At 60.4% G+C, this 19,845-nt stretch overlaps 1 protein-coding gene across 10 annotated transcripts in view; it reads right to left on the bottom strand.

Annotated features, from left to right (window-relative positions):
• The window catches only part of SNED1 (sushi, nidogen and EGF like domains 1), a 75,350-nt gene that overhangs the window by 14,763 nt on the left and 40,742 nt on the right, over window positions 1-19,845 (bottom strand). For 7 of the 10 annotated variants that reach the window (XR_003034131.2, XM_024990344.2, XM_024990349.2 and 4 more), the window contains exons 9-27: window positions 19,691-19,816; window positions 19,420-19,524; window positions 19,162-19,275; window positions 18,560-18,676; window positions 17,141-17,257; window positions 16,821-16,937; window positions 16,583-16,696; window positions 16,206-16,379; window positions 10,057-10,170; window positions 9,400-9,513; window positions 8,974-9,087; window positions 8,072-8,185; window positions 7,591-7,887; window positions 5,985-6,168; window positions 3,954-4,066; window positions 2,908-3,189; window positions 1,731-1,875; window positions 1,578-1,660; window positions 718-873 (exon numbers count right to left, since the gene is read on the bottom strand). Coding sequence is in view for 6 of the 10 variants with exons in the window: in XM_024990344.2 (XP_024846112.1) it covers window positions 718-873; window positions 1,578-1,660; window positions 1,731-1,875; window positions 2,908-3,189; window positions 3,954-4,066; window positions 5,985-6,168; window positions 7,591-7,887; window positions 8,072-8,185; window positions 8,974-9,087; window positions 9,400-9,513; window positions 10,057-10,170; window positions 16,206-16,379; window positions 16,583-16,696; window positions 16,821-16,937; window positions 17,141-17,257; window positions 18,560-18,676; window positions 19,162-19,275; window positions 19,420-19,524; window positions 19,691-19,816 (2,700 nt within the window). In the remaining 4 variants the exon portion in view is untranslated. Of the gene's footprint in view, window positions 1-713; window positions 874-1,577; window positions 1,661-1,730; window positions 1,876-2,907; window positions 3,190-3,953; window positions 4,067-5,984; window positions 6,169-7,590; window positions 7,888-8,071; window positions 8,186-8,973; window positions 9,088-9,399; window positions 9,514-10,056; window positions 10,171-16,205; window positions 16,380-16,582; window positions 16,697-16,820; window positions 16,938-17,140; window positions 17,258-18,559; window positions 18,677-19,161; window positions 19,276-19,419; window positions 19,525-19,690; window positions 19,817-19,845 lie in introns of all 10 variants that reach the window. The other 3 variants (XR_003034130.2, XR_003034128.2, XR_003034129.2) reach the window with 1 other exon arrangement.

Genomic DNA, 19,845 nt, shown 5'->3' with positions numbered 1-19,845 from the left:
GTCTGAGTTTTGTGAAATGAAGCATCTAATATTTAAAAGGGCTGACACAATGGAAACCCTTGGGCAAAATGTTTTCATTTACAAAACACACAGCCACACGAGTGTCTTCCCTCTGCATCTGAGCCACAGACCGCCTCTCTGCCTCACCCAGGCCTCATCCGGTGAGTGCTGGACTGTGGGGCCGGGAGCCTCCACTGGAAAGTGCCCTCTGGCACAGGTGCCTGGGTGTGCCCCTTCTCTGCCTTCTCAGAGTGCTGGCTGATGGGCGAGCCCAGTCTGGGCCTGTGGTGTGGCCAGGAGAAAGGGCCACGCCCCTAAGCTGTCCCCAGAGGGACACGGCCCCGATGGTCAGAGCCGGAGGAGAGGCAGAGCGGGGGTCTGGGTGTGTGGAAGGAACGCAGCCTGTTGGCGCTGCCCAGCGGGGAGGTGCCCTGTGAGCATGCGTGCCAGGGGACAGGCCCTGCTCGCCAAGTGCAGGTAGCGGCCGCCTCCTGGTGGCGCTCCAGCTAGAGCCCGCCCCGTGGCTACCCTCTTGCCTCCTGCTGTCTGCCCCACACACACCTCTGGGGGAGAGGGGCGTCTCTGCAGGGAGCACCCAGCGTCCGGGCGGCTGCAGTGCCCAGGCCCGGCCCCGTCCCCCTGCGTGTCGTGTTGGGCCCCCTGGCAGGTGGGGTGCTCGGCCATTTCCTCGCTGTGGGCAGCCCCCTCCTCACCTACCGTCCTCAGGCCCCTGAGGGTGGTCAGCCCTGTACTCTGCTCCTGCTGACTTGCTCTCCACGTCCTTGTCACCGCCACGTTCGGGTAGCTGGAGGGCCAGGCTGGCCGGCGTGGGGACCGCGTCCGTGTTCTCCAGCTGCACCAGAGCTGTGGGCTCTAGGAGAAATCAGGACGCCACAGTGCTGACCACGAAGCCGCTGCCTGGCGGCCAGGCCCGTCCTGGGGCCGCCTTCCTTCCGGAAAGGGGCTTCTCTCCCTCAGGGCATGGGGACGTCCGCAGGGCCTGGTGTGGCGGGGTCCGAGTGGGTCTTGGCACCGCCTCGGGTAGCATCAGCTTTTCTCCGGGCAGAGCGCAGCCCGTTCTGCCTGTCCTCAGCACGCATGCTGGGTGAAGGTTACTCGTGGCCCGAGAGAGCTGAGCGTGCTGCCTCACGCTGAGCCCCTGGCTGAGGCGCCGTCTCCCCCTCAGTCACGTCCTGCTCCCCTCTCCCTGCGCCTCCCCCTCCCTAGGGGCCACAGCGCCTCCTCCCCATCTTCTCTGCCCCGAGTCAGGCCACGCGCTCAGCCCTTCTAGAGCCTGTGAGAGTGATGCGCCAGTCGAAGGGCCCTGCGCTCCCACAGCAGCACTCGGTGGGGGTGTCCTCACACGGACGCGCTCCTAACAGGTTTCTTGCCACCTCTGGTGCCCACGGGCAGCCTGTCCCTTCACGCAGGCCCTGCAGTCCTGGGCTTCTGACCCCTTTGGGTCCCTGCTGGGGACACTTTGGGCACTGGGGGTGGTCTCAAAGCCCAGGTTTTAGGGGCCTCGTCCATTGTCCAGCTGGGGACAGGAGGTCACCCGGGTCAGCCTGGCCACTCACGTGATCTCACAGTGACCCGCTTGCTGGGTGAGCCGCTGAACCTGGCCCTCACTCGTCCTCTGCCGTCCACGAGCTCTGAGAACCTGCGAGAGTCAGCACGGGTCAACAGGGGCTCTGGGCTGGGGTCTTGGGGGCAGCAGCTGAGGCAGGCACCTGGGGACCTGGGTCGGCATCGCGGGGGCACCGGGGTCGTTGAGCAGGCGCAGCTCGGGCAGGCGTGCGGGGGCCGGGCGGGTTCTCAGTGCCCTCTGGGGGAGGCCATCACGATGCCATCGTCCGTTGGTGCTGTCCCTCAGGGCTGCGGGCGGGCAGAAGAGGGGGTGGCCGTGTGGGCTGGTCTGGGGCTCCTCTGTGCCTGGCTGAAGAGGGGGTACCCCCCGTCTGCCCACGGAGGAGCTCTGGTTGCTGCCTGGGTTTTGTCCAGGCGCTGGTTCCAGCCCTCGCCCTGACCCAGGCTCTCCACCTGCAGGTGAGGCAAGGTCCTGGCAACCCGCCAGACTCACCTGGGCTGAGGCCCACAGCCCGCACACCCGGGAGAGGGGCAGCTCCTCTGTGGGTGGGTGCCGCCCGCCCCAACCCCGGGCTGGTGCCCTTCTCACCTGCATGCCCTTCCCTACCAGCTCACAGAGGGCCCCCCTCCCCTGTCCGCCTGGCAGGTGGGTCTGGGGCTGAGCTGGTCTCAGTGTCTCAGGGCAAGTGTGCTTCATGCCCCGAGGGCAGGCTGGTGGGTCGGGAGACGAGGGAGCCCAGCCTGCTGCCCACCTCCCTGCAGCACCTCACCGTCCAGACAGACTGTTTTGTGATCTGGAACAGGTAAGGGGGTTGTGCAGACCCCCGTGGGTGGGCAGGCCCGAGAGCAGACCCGCGTCCTCACTGTGGCCCTGGGCTTCTCCCCGGCTGCTCCTGCCTCCATCTGTCCATGTGCACTCCCTCCCTGCCTGTCCCAGCCCCCGCCCCGGCTGTCTTGCCCTCTTCCCTGGGGTGCTGTCCAGCAGTTGCTCGTGGGTCAGGCCTGGCCGCCAGGCCGCTACCTGGGCCCGCCTCCATGCTGCCAGCCTCGTGGGTCTTGCCACTGCCTCCTCTGGGCAACTGTTTTCAGGCGAGGCCTGTATTTACTGCTCACCGTCTGGGGCCCACTGGGGTGGGCAGCATGAGGGGAGGCACAAGACGCTTATGCCAGCTCGCTGACCCAGCTGGGTCAGCTCAGCAGGACCGCCCCCCGCGCTCGCACGCCAGCACTGTGCCAGCACAGCCCTGTTTCCGGGCTGCCTGTCCGTGCCTGGAGCAGCGCGGCTGGGCCGGGGGAGGCTCCTAGGCGGGGCACACTCACAGGTGATGATGTACAGGTGGGCGGGCTCGCTGTGCAGCTGGCCGCCCCCGGTGCTCTGCACAGCTGTCACTGAGAGCTGGTACCGCCGCCCGGGCGCCAGGTCCCGCACCGTGTAGGACACCAGCCTCCCGTTGGGGACGTAGCGGCTCTTCGTGCTCTGGCTGGTGGTCACGTTGATGACGTAGGCCTCCAGAGAGGCGCCCGGAGCAGGGGCATCCCAGACCACGTGGGCAGAGGTGGCCGTGACTCGGGCGGCGGTCAGGTTGGCTGGCGGCAGAGGCCCTGCATGAGCATGGAGCAGGGGAGGGGAGTGAAGGGAGCTGGTGGGGTCTTCTGCCCAGGACACACTCTAAAGATCTGACTCAGAGTGCTGAAGCCTTGCTGGAAGCCAGACCGCGTTGTCACAGACCTCACTGTGTCCATGAGGACCGGTGGAGGGAAGTTGGCAGCTGCTCAGGGCCGGCAACAGTAGCCACCCCGTGAGGCTCCCCCCTCCAAGCTCAGTCCATCAGGTTGCCCTCCCGCATGGCATTTTCCATCCCCTGAGCTTGGCCATGCATACCTTCTCCTGGGATGTAGGTAGGGAAGTGGGCTAGATGGGCAGAGGGTGGGCCAGGGACCCCACACCCAGGGTCAGAGTGAGGACTTGAGCCTTGCTGTCTGCCTGTCCCACCAGGCGAGGCTCTGCCCTCCCCACCCCTGCTCACTGCCCCTCCTGTGCCTGGACAGCCCGTGTGCGGGGGGGGCGGGGGGGCGGTGAGGGCTGGGTGTCCTCGCCCGGGTGGACAGCCTGCCCATCCTCGCTGTCTTCTCCTCCTGCCCTTGTTCGGTGACCCTGCTCTGGCGAGGGCCCAGGAGCACCCACAGTGAGGGCGGCCTAGGGAGGTCATCCCGGCAGGGGCCCTGCCCAGCCCCCTGCAGTCACCTTCCCAGGCACCTCTGGGCACATGCCCAGGGCAGCTTTCCGGGGCTGCGGCCACTCAGAGACTGAGGGCAGGGCTAGGAGTGCTTCCGGAAGGGAGCTGAGCCCTCACCCCTCTACTCACGGGTCCACACATGCACCGGGGCCGAGGCCAGGCTCTCCGTGGGGCGCTCCTGCCCCCCGAGCCCGCTGAGGGCCGTCACCCAGATGGCGTATCTCCTTCCTGGCAGCAAGGCCCTGTGGGGAATGGAGGCCAGGGAGAGGAACAGGATGGCTCTGCTCGCAGACCACAGCTCCGCCGGTGTGACCCAGGCGGGGGGCGTCCCGGGGCCGGTGTGACCCAGGCGGGGGGCGTCCCGGGGCCGGTGTGACACGGGTGGGGGTCGTCCCCTGGCTGGTGTGACCCAGGCGGGGGTTGTCCTGGGGCTGGTGGGGGTCGTCCCCTGCCTGGTGTGACCTGGGTGGGAGTCCTCCCAGGGCTGGTGGCCAGGCAGCCCCCACAGAGGCCAGACTGGGGCCTGAGAGCTGGGTGCCCCTGGGGTAGGGGGCTCCTCCCTGGTCTGTCTAGCGCTGGACAGGACACAGGCCCAGGTGGCTGCGGTGTGGCCAGAAGCTGGTGCTCAGACAGCAGAGGCCAGCATAGGGCAACTGAAGGAAAAGGGCTAACAGGCCGGCCCGCCCGCCCCCTCGGGAGGGCTGCCCACGAAGCTGGCCCTGGGATGGAACTTCGGAGGGTACCCAGTGCCCTCGGGGAGGAGAGGGTTTCCCTGCCCCTAAATGTCTGCACAGTGAGGCTCCTGCCAGCTGAGCATCCCTTCCTCTGGGGTTCTGAAACTTTCTCCAGGCTCAGGTGCCTGTGACTCTGCCCGCCCTCCTGCCCAGTAAAAGCCCTGGATGATATATGTCTACGTGGCTCCCCAGGAAAGTACCTGCTGGCTGGTGGTGGGGATGGGGTGTGTTGGGGATGTGGGGGGGACTTGTCTTATGTGGAGAGGGGCTGTGGAAGCTCACACATGGTCTGTGACTGGTCCCCACCCGCCTCTTCCTTTCACTGATGTCGCTTTGTATCCTTTCTCTGTCCTGAATCTCTGCTGAGTCTTGGGGAACCCCCTCGGGAACGTGGGGATGGCCTTGGGGACCCCAACACAGGAGTGCCCACCTGGGACCCCATTTGTTTCTCTGTCCCCCTGTTCCTGGGGAGTGGGCAGAAGGAGCCACAGCCACACTTCACAGACAAGGGGTGGGGCGTGGTCTCTAGCACAGATGGCCATCCGGCTGGACGGAAGAGCACAGAAGACACGGTGGAGAGGAGACTGCAGATGGGACATGTGCTGGTGCGGCGGTGTGGTGGCCTGCCCGCCCGCCTTCCAGAGCCCTCTCCCAGCCACGGCCCATGGCTGCTCTAGGCTGGACGCTGCAGAGCTGTCCCTGAGCCCACCTCCACAGCTGCGGTCAGAGGCTCAGGAACTTGGTGGGGACGTCACAGCTGCCGCCTTCCCTGCTCACCCTGCCCCTAGCACTGCCCACCCTCCCTGCCTGGCTCAGAAGGTGGCTCATGGGTCCATCGTGGGCCACCGTCTGGGAGCGTCTCTGAGCTCGGGGCCTAGGCTGGGGGTCTGAGGCTTCCCTGTGATGCTGCTGAAATGCTTATTTCAGTCATTAGTCATTTTCAATGACTGATGTTCATTTGTATTTTATTTTGTAGTTTTGTTGGTATATAATACGTAATATCCATAAGAAATTTCAGTTCCGCTCAGTTCAGCTGCTCAAGTCTTGTCTGACTCTGCGACCCCATGGACCCCATGCAGCACGCCAGGCTGCCCTGTCCTTCACCAGTTTAAGGTTTGAACATATTTGAACAAAGTAAAAATGTCAGGCAACCCAAGGGTGCCTGCCTTCTCCCTTTCCAAGGACTCTGGTGACTCGGCCTGGAGGGACTCTGGGCTGGCCTCCAGTGGCCTCTCTGTTCTGTCTGCAGGGGGTGCCATCCACAGAGTCAGAGCGTCCCTGCTCTCTTGGGCATGTGGCGCCCGCAGGAGGCAAGGCAGCGGTGAGGCCCGGGGCTGATCACATGGCCCTGCTCCTCTAGGGGCTGGGAGGGGAGAGGGTGGCAGGAGCCCGGTGGGACGGGGGGAGAGGGCACCCTTGCTCTTACCTGAACGTGAACCTGTCCACACTCCTGTCCACGTCAGTGGACTGCTCCTCCTGGGCCTCAGGGTGGCGGATGGACAGGCGGACGCTGCTGACGGTGGCGTGGCGGATCCTGTGCAGAGCCCACCGCACCGAAATGGCGCTGGCTGTCACGTTGGCAACCTCAAGGCCCTCGATGGGGCGGGGTCCTGGGGACAGTGGGTGAGCAGCCTGTGTGGCCCCTCCTCACCCCTGGAGGGTGGGGCCAGGGCTGGAGACGGGGCTCAGGAAGGGCCCTGGGGACCTGTACAGACTGGCCTCGAGATGCCCGTCCAGCCTGGGCTTGCTGCAGGCGCCCCTCAGTCTAGCAGGGACCAGGGGCAGGTGGACATGCCCTGGCCACTGCCTCAGGGCAGGGGCGTTGCAGAGGGGCTGCTGCAGGCTCTGCCCTGCGTGGTCTGGGCCTGCCAGGGGGCAGGGTGGGACCTTCCTGGCTCCCTGGCTGGCTGGTGGCTCTGACAGTGACTCTCTGCACCATCTGGGGGCTCCTGGGGCCTGCCAGGGAGAAGCCAGGAGAGGCCTCACTGACGCCAGGGAAGGGTCCGAACCCCTGGCTGAGGGAGTTGAGGGGGTGCCCCAGCTCCCAGAGTGCCAAGCCCTGGTCTGCAGGAAGTGGTGCCTCACCCCTACCCCGATGGCACGGGGGAGGCTGTCTTCCTTCCAGAGCCCACCTCGAGCAGCCTCAAAAGTGCTTCTTGCTAAAGCCGGGCTCAGGATGGCCCTGCCCGTCCCCAGCCCCCGAGGCTCTTCTGTCACATGCTGCAGCCACCCTCCTGGCCCCGTGTGCTGTCCCTCCCCAGGACACCCCGCCCTGAGGCCTCGTCCCTCCTCACACTTGGCCATCAGCGTCCTGGCTGTCGGCATCCGCGGAGGATGCCTGCCGCATTCCTTCCGAGGGACCCGAGAAGGGGCTCCCCTCTTCCTCCAGGACCCTCGTCTTCCTGCTCACCTGGCCGGCAGGCCATGCCTGCCTCGCTTGCCCTGCTCCCGTGACTGGCCGTGCCCACCTGCCCACCTGTGCTCACCTGCCCGCCCATGCTGACTTGTCCATATGTGCCCACCTGTGTACGCACCAGCCTGTTCCCACTTGTGCCCACCTGCCCCGCCCTGCTAGCCACCCTCAAGGGGCTCCCAACATGCCCAGCGGTCATGCCACTGCCCAGCTCTCATTCCATCCTCCAGCCTGCCCTCCCCATCTCTTGACTCCCAGGGCCAGCCCCCACCAACCCACATCATGGAAGTATTCCGGGGTTCCCCCTCGCACACAGCCCCAGGAGCACACAAGCCAGCCGAGCCCAGCTGCTCCGCACAACTCCCTTCAGGGCAGCATACCCAAACGGCCTCCCTGCTGCCCCACAGCTGCCTCTGCTCCAGCCTGCGGGGAGGCTCCGTCCTCACCCCACGGCAGTCCCAGCCCCTTCTCAGGGGCCCCCCCTGCAGTCCCCAGCCCCCTCCATCCCCCATCACTGTCCCTCTCCTCCAGAGGAGGGGCCCTCTCGGCTGGGTTGGGCACCCTGCTGGGGGCACACCAGGGCGGGGCCCTCGGGGGGCGGGCAGCCCGAGCCACTCACGCGTGCGGGCAAGCAGCACCACGGGCCTGCTGATGTCGTTCTTGTTGTTGGCGTTGCGCTTGACCGAGAAGACAGAGACGTTGTAGGCCCTGCCGGGTGCCAGGGCCCGGAGCTGGTGCGCGGAGCGGCCCCGGTCCACGAAGTCTGTGCGGCGGTAGGAGCCGTCCGAGGACACGTAGGTGACGGCATAGCCATCCAGCAGCTGCCTGGCCGCTGGGCCTTCGGGGGGGCGCCAGGAGATGGAGACCCCACTCTCTTCCACTTGCTCCACCTTGAGGGCCGTTGGTGGGAAGAGCTCTTCAGGGTTTCGGTCAAGAACAAGGGAAGGGGGGTGTCAGCTGTCGGCCGGGCAAGTCCCGGCCCCCAGGCGGGTGTCTGGCCCTTGGGCCTGGGGACGCTCGGCTCCCTGTCCTGCCCCGCGGGGTGTCTGCAGCCCTCAGGCGAGACCGGAGCCCCCACGCTGGCGCCCTCGCTGCCTCACCTTTGTCACAGTCCCTGCCGGTGTAGCCCACTTTACAGGTGCAGCTGTGGGACCCGTTGCTGGCCAGGCAGTAGCCGCGGCCTCCACAGGGGCTGGAGAAGCAGGGGTCACTCACTGTGGGGGGAGGCAGCAGTGAGTGGACGTCTGGCCGGGCGCCTTCCCCCGGGCCCTCGATGCTGGCCCTGGGCTGGTCCCGTGTTGGTGTGTTTGTGGGATGCATGTGGGCAGTCCCAGGTGGCTCTTTGGGGAGCAGATATGGGGGACACTCTCTGGGGGAGGGGCAGGGCTTGCCAGGGGCCCCACGGAGAGGCCAGGCTGGCCCACCCCCAGCCAAGCCAAGGTGACCACTCCTGGGCAGCAGCTGAGAACACCGGCCCTTCCGCAGCCTGTGTCTGCTAGGGCTGGGGTGCAGCCCCGGGCTTCCAAGCCAGGGCCCACAGGGCCCCCCGCCCCGGTGAGGTACTCTGGCCACAAACTGTCCACACTACGCTCGTCGCTGGGCCGGCTCCTGTGCCCTGCAGCCGGGCTGGAGCCCAGGACCTGTCCACCCTGCACATCTGAGCGGTGCTGGTCAGGCCCAGCTTAGGGGCACTTGGGGACACTCAAACAGCACAGATCAGGCCACCTGCCCTGGGGAGACGCACAGCAGGGAGACACGGTGCCGGGGTGGCAGGCGGCGGGGTGGGGGCTACTGCAGGCCATGGCCAGGGGAGGCCTTGTCCCCTGCCCGGTCCCCAAGGGGCCCAAACAGGCTCACGAGCGAGGGGCTCTCGCCATGAGGAGCTGGGAGCGCCAGGCCCCTGGGGCGGCCGTGAGCTTGGCCCTTCCAGGGGCGGCATGGCCTGTGGCTGGACATGGAGCGGGTGGACGGGGTGCAGGGGGCGGGGAGTGGTGAGCCCCACCTGTCTCACAGTGGTAGCCGAAGAAGCCCTCTGGGCAGACGCACAGGTAGGCCCCGCCACCGTTCTCACAGCGGCCTCCGTGCTGGCAGGGGCTGGAGTCGCAGGCATCCACCTCTGGAGAACACCCAGAGAGTCGGCCAGGGCAGCAAGGGGGTGTCTGGGGGAGGGAGGAGAGGACAGCGGGAGGAAGGGAAGGGACGGTGGGGCGAGGTCGCTGGGGGCGGAGGCGGGCAGGGGCCTGGCCCTCCCCTTGTCCTCCCTGCTGGGGTCCCTCCCCCCACAAGCCTGTCCCCGGGCACCGTCCCCACGCCCTGCTCTGAGCAGCCCAGCGTCTGTGCTTGTTGGAAACAGGTTTTCCCAGGTGTCCAGGGTATCATGAGTGTGGGTGAGGGCCCAGCACGTGGGGAGCCCGAGAGCAGCCCCTACCTGTCTCGCAGTGGACTCCAGTGAAACCGGGGGGGCACTGGCAGACAGAGGCCCCCGGGAGGTCCCTGCAGGTGCCTCCGTTTCTGCAGGGCTGTGCCTGGCATTTGTCTGTCTCTGAGGAGAGGGACACGGACATGAGGCTGCATGGCCGCTGCCCCGGGGCCTCCTGTGCCCCAGACTTCAGCTTCCCCTGCCCTCACTCTGCCCACAGAGCCTGTCGGGCCCCTGCTGCCTTCACTACCCAGGTTCTCCGGCCACCTGGCCTGCACAGGAGTGAGGGAGCAGGCTTCATGGAGCCTCCCCCCTACTCTGGCTCAGACACAGGGCTGGAATCTGCCCCCTGCACCCCACCTTCTCTGGCCCTGGGTCCTCATCCCCACCTCCCCCCGCCCTCCACCAGCCAGGGTCTGCGGGAGGCAGGGAGGAGGGTCATGGTCAGCTGTTGTCAGCTGCAGTCTGTGCTTCCGGGGGACGAGAGGCAAGTGTATCTATAAACTGCCGTCCCTGTGGACATCAGAGCCAGCAGGGGCCCGAGAGAGCAGGCAGCACCCAGCCAGACCCCAGCACAGGGAGAGGAGTGGCTGGGCAAGGGGACCGTGCTGGGGCGCTGGAGCTCAGCGGGAGCGGCCGGCCCACGGAAGGCCGGGACTGTCTTACCCCGCTCACAGTGGGTGCCTTCACGCCCTGGGCTGCAGACGCACAGGTACCCAGCGATGCGGTCCTGGCAGGAGCCCCCATGCAGGCACGGCTGGGATCGGCACTCGTCGATTTCTGAGCGAGGAAAGCCCGGGTGCCAGGCGCCGGGAGAGACCCCAAGAAAAAAGCAGTGTTGCTGCTGTTAGCAGGGATGACTTGAAGCCGGACTAGGAGGGATGCACGTGAGCTTTGACAAGAGGCTCTGGACAGAAGTCTACGACACCCCAGGTGCCGGGAGAGGCCAGCACCCGAGGAGGGCCCTGGAGGGGAAGAGACGCACCTCTGGGAAGGGGCTGGGGCTGCTCCCGAGGACCGCACCGCGCCATTGTGTAACAGTCGTGTATGAGCCCAAGACGCTTGGGGGCTGGCCCTTCATTGTGAAATATTCACGGTGGAGTTTTTAAAAGCTGGGGGTTTTGCTCCTGAAGTAACGACGTTCAGCTTAAAACAGTCTACTCTTAATGCTTAACGTGTAAGTGAGTAAATAAGAGCTACTGACAGAATGACCCCAGGGCTGGCGCCTGACCTGGGGCTAGGAGTGTCGGCTCATCTGCTCGCACGCACATCCCGCTGCTTGTGACCTGAATTTCCACGGTTATCCCCTCTGTGCCTCCTTAGTTTTAAATTTTTACCAATATGCTGGGCAATTTTGCTATTATGAACTTTATTTATAGGACATTGTGGTTAACGTACTCTTTTCTCACTCAACGTTATATTAATAAGATGTTTCTATGTTGTGGGTGGTTCTCTTCATTGCTGTGTAATATTCCTCAGGGTGATTATACCATACTTTCTCTCTCTTGTTTGGTAGGCTTTGGGGTTGGGTTTAGATTTCTTGCTGTTGAAACAAAGCTTCTGTGTCTTTCACATCTCCTGGTGTAGAGTTTTCCCTCAATTTACAATTATCCAGCCGTACAGTTGCTAGGACACAGTTTATATGAAGGGGGTCAGCTCGACAAACGACTAAACTGCCCTCAGCGTGCTTGTACCCGTTTACACGCCCTCCAGCAATTTAGAACAAACGCTGTCTGTCCACATTCTCACCAGTTTATGGGCTTTTAGACTTCAGAAGTTTTGCCAACTGAATGTGTCTCACTGTACTGCTGATTAGCATTTCGCACTTCACTGACAGAGGGAATGTTGTTTTCTACTGTGAGACTCCTACTCACGTGTCTTACCTGTTGGGTTGATTCTATATGTTTATGTGTGTGTATACATAGACACTATACATAACATGTATGTGTATATACATATATGTGTAGATAACATACATACATAAGTGAAAGTCACTTAGTCACGTCTGACTCTTTGTGACACCATGGACTCTACAGCCCATGGAATTCTCCAGGCCAGAATACTGGAGTGGGTAGCCTTCCCCTTCTCAAGGGGATCTTCCCAACCCAGGGATTGAACCCAGGTCTCCCGTATTGAAGACAGATTGTTTACCATATGAGCCACAAGGGAAGCCCAACTTTCTTAAGGCCAAGGAATTTAACTTCCTAATTTATAACTAGTCATCTTGTCCATTTTTTCCTTTTATATTTAGTTGTTTTTGTGGAATCTTTCCCTGCCTTAAGGCCAAAAAGATAGTTAACCTGCATTTCCTACACAAAACTACATAGTCAAAAAAAAACGCATTTAAGTCCTTAATACATCTGGAACTAATTGTTGGGTATGGTGAGGAGTGGAGAAACAATGTCATATTTTCTGAGTACCTAACCATTTTATTCCAGTTGTCAAGAAGATTTTCTCTGTTTTCTTACAGAAGTTTATAGTTTTAACTTTTACACTTATGTCTATAATTCATTTCATATATATAAAAATTATCATTTTGATGCTATTGTATACAGCATTGTTCCATCTCACTTTCCAAGTCTCCCCTGCTAGAGTATGAAAATATAATTGTTTCTGTGTATTGACCCTGTATCCTGTAACCTGCTTGAATTCACTTATTAGTTCTGTTGCTTCTATTGTAGAATTTCTTAGGATTTTCTGTGTGCACGATCGTGTCATCTTTACTTCTTGCCCGATAGACGTGCTGTCTTCCTTTTCTCGCCTCTGTGTGGCCTAGGATCTCCAGGACAGTGGCGGAAGGCCCTGGTGAGCGGACACCTTTGCCTGTCTGCTGATGACGGCAGGGACTCTTTCACCTGTAAGCACTTTGTTAGCTGTTGATCTTTTTCATGGATGCCCTTTGATCGGGTTAAATAAATTTCCTTCTACTCTTTAGTTTGTTAAGAATTTTAAAAATAATAGTTGAATTTTGTCAAATGACTTTTTCTGCATCTATTAAGACAATCATATGGTTTTCTCCTTTATTTTCTACTATGGTGAATTAGATTTACTGATTTTCAAAGGTTAAACTGTTCTTGACATAAATCCCTCTAGGTCAGGCTGTATTAGCCTTCTGATGTAATACTGGGTTGGATCTTAGTAATGTCTTGTTAGGATTCTGTGCTTTGCACATGAAGCATGTTGTTGGCCTGTACCTTCATTTGTGCAGCGTCTCTGGTTTCGGCACAAAGGCGATATTGGCCTCATGAGATGAGCTGAGGAGGATCCCTTCCTCCTACACTCTCTGAAAGAGCCCTGTGGATGGTGCTGTTATTCCTTCTGAAGGGTTTGACAGAACTCAGTGAGGCGTCTGGTCCTGCCGTTTCCTTTGCAGGGAGGTTTTTAGCCATGAGTTAAATCTCCGTAATAGACACGAGGCTCTTCATATTCTCCATTTATTCTGGTGTCAGTTGTATCATTAGCATCTTTCTTCACTTGTTCTACATTGTGAGATATATTGGCCTGAAGTTGTTCCCAGTATCTCCTTGCCCTTTAAATGCTCATATAGTCTTAAGTGATATCTCTTTTTATTTTGATATTGCTAATTTTTATTTTTTCCCTTGATCAGTCTAGCTAGAGGCTTATTATTTTTATTGATCCTTTCAAGGAATCAGTTTTTGGTTTCATCTGCACATGTCTTTTTTATAATTAATTATAAAAACTATGTCATTTAATCATTATTTATTGTTGATTCATAAAAATGCAATGGATTTTGTTATAACCTATATTCACCAAACATATTACATTTCCTATCATTTATAGAGTTTTCTTTTGGTTGAGAGACAACCGTATTGGCTGTAAACACTGATGTTTCTCCTCCCTCCTTTAGCGTTTTCATGACTTTGCTTTCTTCTTCTTACTTTATTGCATAGGCTATTACTGACAGTGTACTGTTGACTAGACTTGGTGATAATGGGCACCCTTATTTTGTTCTGAATTTTAAGGGGAATGTTTCTCCACTTAGGACAATGTCTATTCTAGGTTAGATGAGACCCATCATAAAACTGCCTCAGAAGCTAATTTCCTTCCTCCTTGTTGGTAGCTAGGCACGTCTGAGTCAGTTCGGCGGAAGAGCAGCTTTTCGGTTCCAGATCCTCCTCCTGTATAATGAGGGTCAGGGAACACTGGTCCACAGCTTCCTCTCCTTTTTGTTTTTGGCCTCACCATGCAGCAGGCAGAACTCCCTTGACCAGGGCCTGAACCTGTGCCCTCTGCAGTGGAAGCACGGAGCCTTAACCATGACCGCCAGGGCAATCCCATAGCCCTCTTAATGTAACCTGTCCTCATTCCTCTGTAAATATGTGGCGTGTAACTGGTGAGCTTCAGTGGAATTGTGTGTTCAGCCTAGCTTATGCCTGGTCTAAGCACATCTCCCTGTGGGCTAATGAACACCTGGGGGGCTCTGTGGGCTCTGCTATTTCTCTTTTATAAGTTTTCCCTCCAATAAGTCCTGTATTATACCATGTGGTACTAGAAAGGTGTGTGTGTATCATATTTTTATCTGGATAAGGAGTGCTTTTAAAATTCTTACTTGGTAGGAATTTGTTACTTGAATAGGTATGAATTTTGTCAAATGCTTATTATACATTCATTGAAATTCTTATATGACTTTTCTTTTAGTTGGTTAGCAAATTTTTCTAGTATCAACTATTTTTACAACAACCCAACTTAAGAATGCTGTGTGTGCTCAGTCGTGTCTGACTCTGTGGCCCCAGGGACTGTCACCCACCAGGCTCCTCTGTCCATGGAATTTTCCAGGAAAGAATACAGGAGTGGGTTGCCACTTCCTACTCTAGGGGATCTTCCTGACCCAGGAATCAAACCCACGTCTCTTGGGTCTCCTTCATCGGCAGGCTGCTGCTTTATCACTGGCATCACCTGGGAAGCCCCATTATGGTGTATAGTCTTTACAGACCATCAGATTTCTGCATGTTTTCACGTTTAATGGAGCCATAACTTTACTCTGTCCACCTGTCCATGTCTGGTGCTGGTTTAAGGTTGTCCTGGCCTTGAAGAGTGGGTGGCACACACTCTTTCTGCTGCCCAGGAGGGCCTGTGTAGCACTGCAGCAGGCTGCTTCTTGGTTTGGTGGGATTGATCCATGGACTTGTTTGGGCCTGGTGCTTCCCTGTGAGAAAACTTTGCATCCTCAGCTCTCTAATGAGTTAAGAGGTACGATTTTATGGGCTCTCTGGAGCTTCCTTGATGTCACAGTGAGTGTGATGGTGTTTTCTAACTGTCCACACCCTAACTGAATGGGTCGCTTCACTATCTTTAAAATGCCGTTTTATTACCTCACTCCTGACGTCTCTATAAGAAGTCTGGTGCCAATCTGATTCTTGTTCCCTTGTGGCTTCTTGTCCCTTTTTCTAAGGATCTCTTCCTCCTGATTTTCTTACATTTTATTGTACTGTGTCTCGTGCCTCTCTCCTCCTGTTTGACACTCTGCAGGCCCTTTCAGTCTCTGCTCACTTATCAGCTATTCCGGGAGTTTAGCTCCATAGTTGTGACATTCCAGCCTGTTTTAATTTGTGTCACTCTTGGGGGCCTGTTGCCTCGGTGTCAGCACTTACTCCCTCCTCAGAGCCCACGCCTCCTTTCTAATCTGTGAGTGTTTCCCTTCGTCTCTCTGGCACAGCTCCTTACACTGGCCTTTCAGCTCATTAGCTTCGTCTTTGTTCCCATTTACAAGGTGCATCTGCCACTCCTACTGTTACAGTTTTTCGAGCATCTTATTTCTGCCTCTTTTGAACACCACTTGTTGATTCTATTTTTACGGCCAGTGTCATGTTTCCTTTTGTGTCTTTGTCCTGCGTTTATGTTCTTCCTTATCTACGTCTCTGCTCCCAGGAGTATGTGTTGTCTGGGCTCTATCAGTGTCTCTGAGGTGCCGCATTTCTCGAGCGTCCTGGTATCCTGGCTTGTGAGCTCACGTTCCTTGGCAGTTCCCACTCCTCCTCATGGCATGTTGAGGAGAAGCAACACTGGGCCCGGGGTGGCCTCCTAGACAGTGACCTGGGGGGCTTGGAAGGACATGCGTAAAGGAGCAGGCTCGAGGCCAAGTGACCGCACCTGTGTTCTGACGCTCCACCTGAGAGGGCCGCCCAGGCCCGACACCTTGCAGGGCATCTGGGAGGGGGCGGTGTGCTCTGCGCCTCCCTTCTCTGGATGCTGTCCTGTCCCTAAACTAGTCTGCTGAAAGCTCTTTGCTTTCTGAGACCGTGTTACCATTACACAGATGGTCTGAACAGTTTGGAACGTTCCGTTTCACTTAACACACCGCTGGTGGTGCTGTCTGTAGCACCCTGTCTCCAGGTGCCTGGCTCAAGGCAGGCCTTGCCTGCAGGGCAACACCCCTTAAAAGCTTGTGGGGGCTCGTGGGTGCCTTGTTCAAATGTAGGGTCTGATCCCGCAGGCCTGGGCAGGCCTGGGAGCAGGAGTGGGACCTAAGCCCTGATCTGCCTCTGCAGGGCTCTGCCTTTGGGCTGCCTCCTGGCCTCAGCGGCTTCCTCTGCAGAGTGGGCTTGTGGGTGTTAGACCTCATGCTTTGGGCTGCTCTGAGGACCGGAAGCCCTTAGAGAAGGGTCCGGAGTGGAGGGGACCGGTCATTACCACCATCAGCACCAGGTTTTGCCCTCACTTGGCACAGAGGAGACAGAGCCCAGGGTCAGAATTGCGGCTCGTGCTTTCCTGCTCAGCCCAGGGGAGCGGGGCGTGGCCCAAGGGAGCGGGGCGTGGCTCCCCCCCCCACCCCCCCGGCAGAGGGCCCCAGTCACCGTGGCACTGGGGGGGCTCGCTCCAGACGCCCTGTGGCTGGCACACCCGGACATGGCTGGAGGCGCTTGGGCTGTAGCCTCGGTCACACAAGTACAGGGCCACTGAGCCCAGTCGGGTGCCGTTGAATCGCAGGGTGGCATGCTGCACCTCGCCGGGGGGCCCGCAGTCTACCTCTGCAAGGACAGGGCAGCCCTGTACTGCGCTGCTGGCCCCTGCCTGGCCTCCCGCTGCTCTGACCCGGGCCCCTTGCTCCCTGTGCAGCCTGTCCCAGGGTGACAGAACCGGCCCCCAGAGCAGGCTGCTCAGAGGTTTCCTTCTTCCCCTCCCTCCCCAGTCCCCTGCTGGGCCCTGCGCTGCCCCATCCTGGCCTGCTCACCTGCCTGGCACCGGCGTCCTGTGTACCCTGCTTGGCAGTGGCAGGAGAAGTCTGTGCCTAGGTCCTCGCAGGTGCCCCCATTCATGCACGGGCTCCGGAAGCAGGGCGAGGGGGCTGCAAGGGCGCGGGAACCCCATTGGCCATCACTGTCCCCACTGAGGCCTCTGGGGGCACGGGCATCCTGCCTCTCGCACCAGCTGTGCCTCGGGGCCACGGGGCTATGGAGAGCCCCCCTTACCTATCTCACAGTGCCGCCCCGAGAAGCCCGGGGGGCAGTCACACTTGTATTTGCCGATGTAGTGGAAGCAAGTGCCGCCATTGTGACAGGGACCCGAGGCGCAGGAGTCTGGCTTCCCTGGAAGCAGAGGCACCCATTGGGTAGGGCCAGGGATCGCGTGCACCCCCCTCCGGTCCCTCCCCTTGTCCCTCCACACCCTCATCAGGGGCGGTAGGGGGCTTGTGGGGTGCTCCTGACGAGCAGACGCAGGGAGCAGGGCAGGGATCCCAGGCCGGCCCCTCCCCACCCTCCCCAGGCTGGCCCGCCCGCTGGGCTCGCACCAATCTCGCAGTGCCTGCCAGTGAAGCGGTAGGGGCAGTCGCAGTGGTACTCGCCGCCCGCCTCCTTACACGTGCCTCCGTTCCTGCAAGGCCCAGAGCTGCACAGGCGCGGCCGGGCTGCCAGGGACAGACAGACAGAGAGGCTGGTTAGCTGGGTCCAGCCTCCTGGCCCAGAGTGCCCGCAGGCCAGGGCTGCTGGTCAGCACAGCCCCTGAGGCTGCTGCCCAGGGCCGAGCTCACCAGGTGCTCCCCACTTGGCTTGGGGGCCCTGTGCCCGCCGCCCCACCCCTGCACCCACTGCCCCGGCCCCCTGCGCCTGAGTCCCACCCCTGCACCTGCCACCCTCCACCCCCCTGCCCTGACCGGGCTCTGTTGGGGAAGCGCTGGAGAGCTGCCCACTGCCGCCTTCCTGCTGAGTGGGGAGCCGTGGCACTCCCACTCAGATCTGCGTGTTCCTGTGCCTGCACTGAGGGCCTTCCCTGGCCTGCGGGGTGGATGTCGCACCTTCACAGCTCAGCCAGCAGTGTAGACCCTCGGCCTGCTTGACGATCTTGGGGGGGATGTGAGGCAGGAGGGGCCTCCCTCCCATGCCCTGTGGGGCCTCACAGAACGCTTGTCCAGGTTCCAGCCACCACCCCCGCCCCGCCATGTCCCTCTGCCCCCTCTTGGGGACGCCTTGGCCAAGTGTGCAGGACCTCGGTGGCTCTGCACAGAATCAGCCTGCTCTCTGGAAAGCCCTCCTCCGCAGGGGTGTGGAGGCCGTGGGCTCTGTGGTCAGACCCCCGGGGGCCCAGTCTCAGGGCCCCGTGGGAGTGGCAGAGGCAGGGGTTCAGGTTTCAGCTCTCTGGACACGTGAGGCAGCAAGAGGGCTGGACGGGGCCCAGGTGCCAAGCCCGGGAGGACAGACGTGGGCACAGGGGCCAGGCAGCCAGCACCCTGGGCCCTGACCAGAGGATGCCTGGGTCACTGAAAACAGTCCTGAGTGCTGCTTCTCCTGCTGGAGGGACTGCTGGGCAGGCAGGGCGCGCGCAGTGACGCCCGCAGCGTATCTGCGTAGGAGCGCTTACGTTCCTACGTGGCCAAGTGTTGTAAAACGTCGACATTCTCCAGCTGCATTACGTTTATAAAGTCGACTCAGTGGACGTGAATCTGACCAACTCCAGGAGATGGTGAAGGACGGAAGCCTGGCGTGCTGCCGGCCATGGGGTCACAGAGAGTTGGACAGAACTAGCGAGTGGACAACACTGAGTTTTTTTATAAATCGGTGATTCTAAATCCCACTGGAAACACAGTGAGCAGGAGGGGAGTGCACTGTGCCGAGAGCGCTGCGACTGGCGGCAGGCGCCCCGCCCCGCCCCCCGTAACTGTGCGGAGAGCGCTGTGGCGGCGGGAGGCGGGAGGCGCCCCTGCCGTGCCCACCTTTCTCGCAGTGGCGGCCGTGGAAGCCCCGCGGGCACTCGCACGTGTAGGAGTCTTCGTGCGCGTCACAGGAACCTCCATTGAAGCAGGGGTCGGAGTCACACGGCGACGGCAGCGCTGTGGGGCAGAGGACGGTCATCCTGACGTCCTGGCCAGAACCGATGCCAGGCTTGAGTCCTCATGCTGGCTCGGAGGCCCCCCTAGAATCTCTTCTATCACATTTTTGAATTTTCCAGATTTTGCCTTTGCTCTTCCGTGAGCTGGGACTGAGTTGGGACTGAGCTGGGCTCCACAGGAGTCCTGGTATCAGGACCACCTGGTAGCACGTCACCACCGTCACACGTGACGACTCTCTACCCGGCTCACTCGGTGTCTGCACTGACACATATGCCGGCAGACATGCTTCTCCGCGGGCGCTTGTCAGGCGGCCATGTCCCGGCAGCTGAGCTGGAAGGCTCCGAGTGGCGCTCACACGTGGCTGCAGCGGGTGGAGCAGGGCGCGTGGCCAGGCTGCCCACCCCCAGGTCCCCTCGCTGCCTCCTCCTGCTGCCCCCAGGGCCTCCCAGCACCTCCCCCGCCAGCTTCCAGGCAGGCCCACTCACAGTGGCTGACGTTGTGGTCGGCGTGGCAGACACACAGGTAGCTCCCGCCGTACTCCATGCAGTAGCCGCCGTCGGGGCACTGCGTGTTCATGTTGCAGGGCGTGGCCGTGACCTCTGCACACGAGGGGGAGGCCCAGGGACCGCGTGACCCCGGGGGTGACCAGGCTGGGGTGCCCCCCACACCCGGGGCTCACCGTGCTTTCAGGGATTCTCAGGGCAGGGCAGGACGGGAGCCCCGTCCCAACCCTGGGCACTTACCAAATTCGCAGAGGAGCCCAAAGAAGCCCGGTGGGCACTGGCAGAGGCTGCTGTTGGCCCCCAGGCACCTGCCACCATTGCGGCACTCACAGCTGCTGGGGGTTCCTGCCACAGACGGAGCGGAGACAGGCCTCAGTATGGGGCCGCCCTCCTGACCACTGTCCCATAAAACCGGCTGTGCAGCCCCTCTCCCCACTCCCAGATCCTCTCCATAGGTATCCACATGCACACCCCATGGGGCCCCCAGCCCGGCGGCCTGGCCCACACGCACTTTCCCTGCAGTCGAGACCCATGAAGCCTTCAGGGCATTCGCACACGTAGCCCTGATCTGCATCCACACAGGTGCCTCCATTCTGGCAAGGGCCCGAGAGGCAGGCGTCGGACACTGGGTGGTGTCCTGCAAGAAAAGCAGTGGTCACCCAAGGC

Source organism: Bos taurus, chromosome 3, assembly GCF_002263795.3.
Source record: "Bos taurus isolate L1 Dominette 01449 registration number 42190680 breed Hereford chromosome 3, ARS-UCD2.0, whole genome shotgun sequence".
NCBI classification, from domain to species: domain Eukaryota; kingdom Metazoa; phylum Chordata; class Mammalia; order Artiodactyla; family Bovidae; genus Bos; species Bos taurus.
This window is presented reverse-complemented; position numbering and strand designations above follow the sequence as displayed.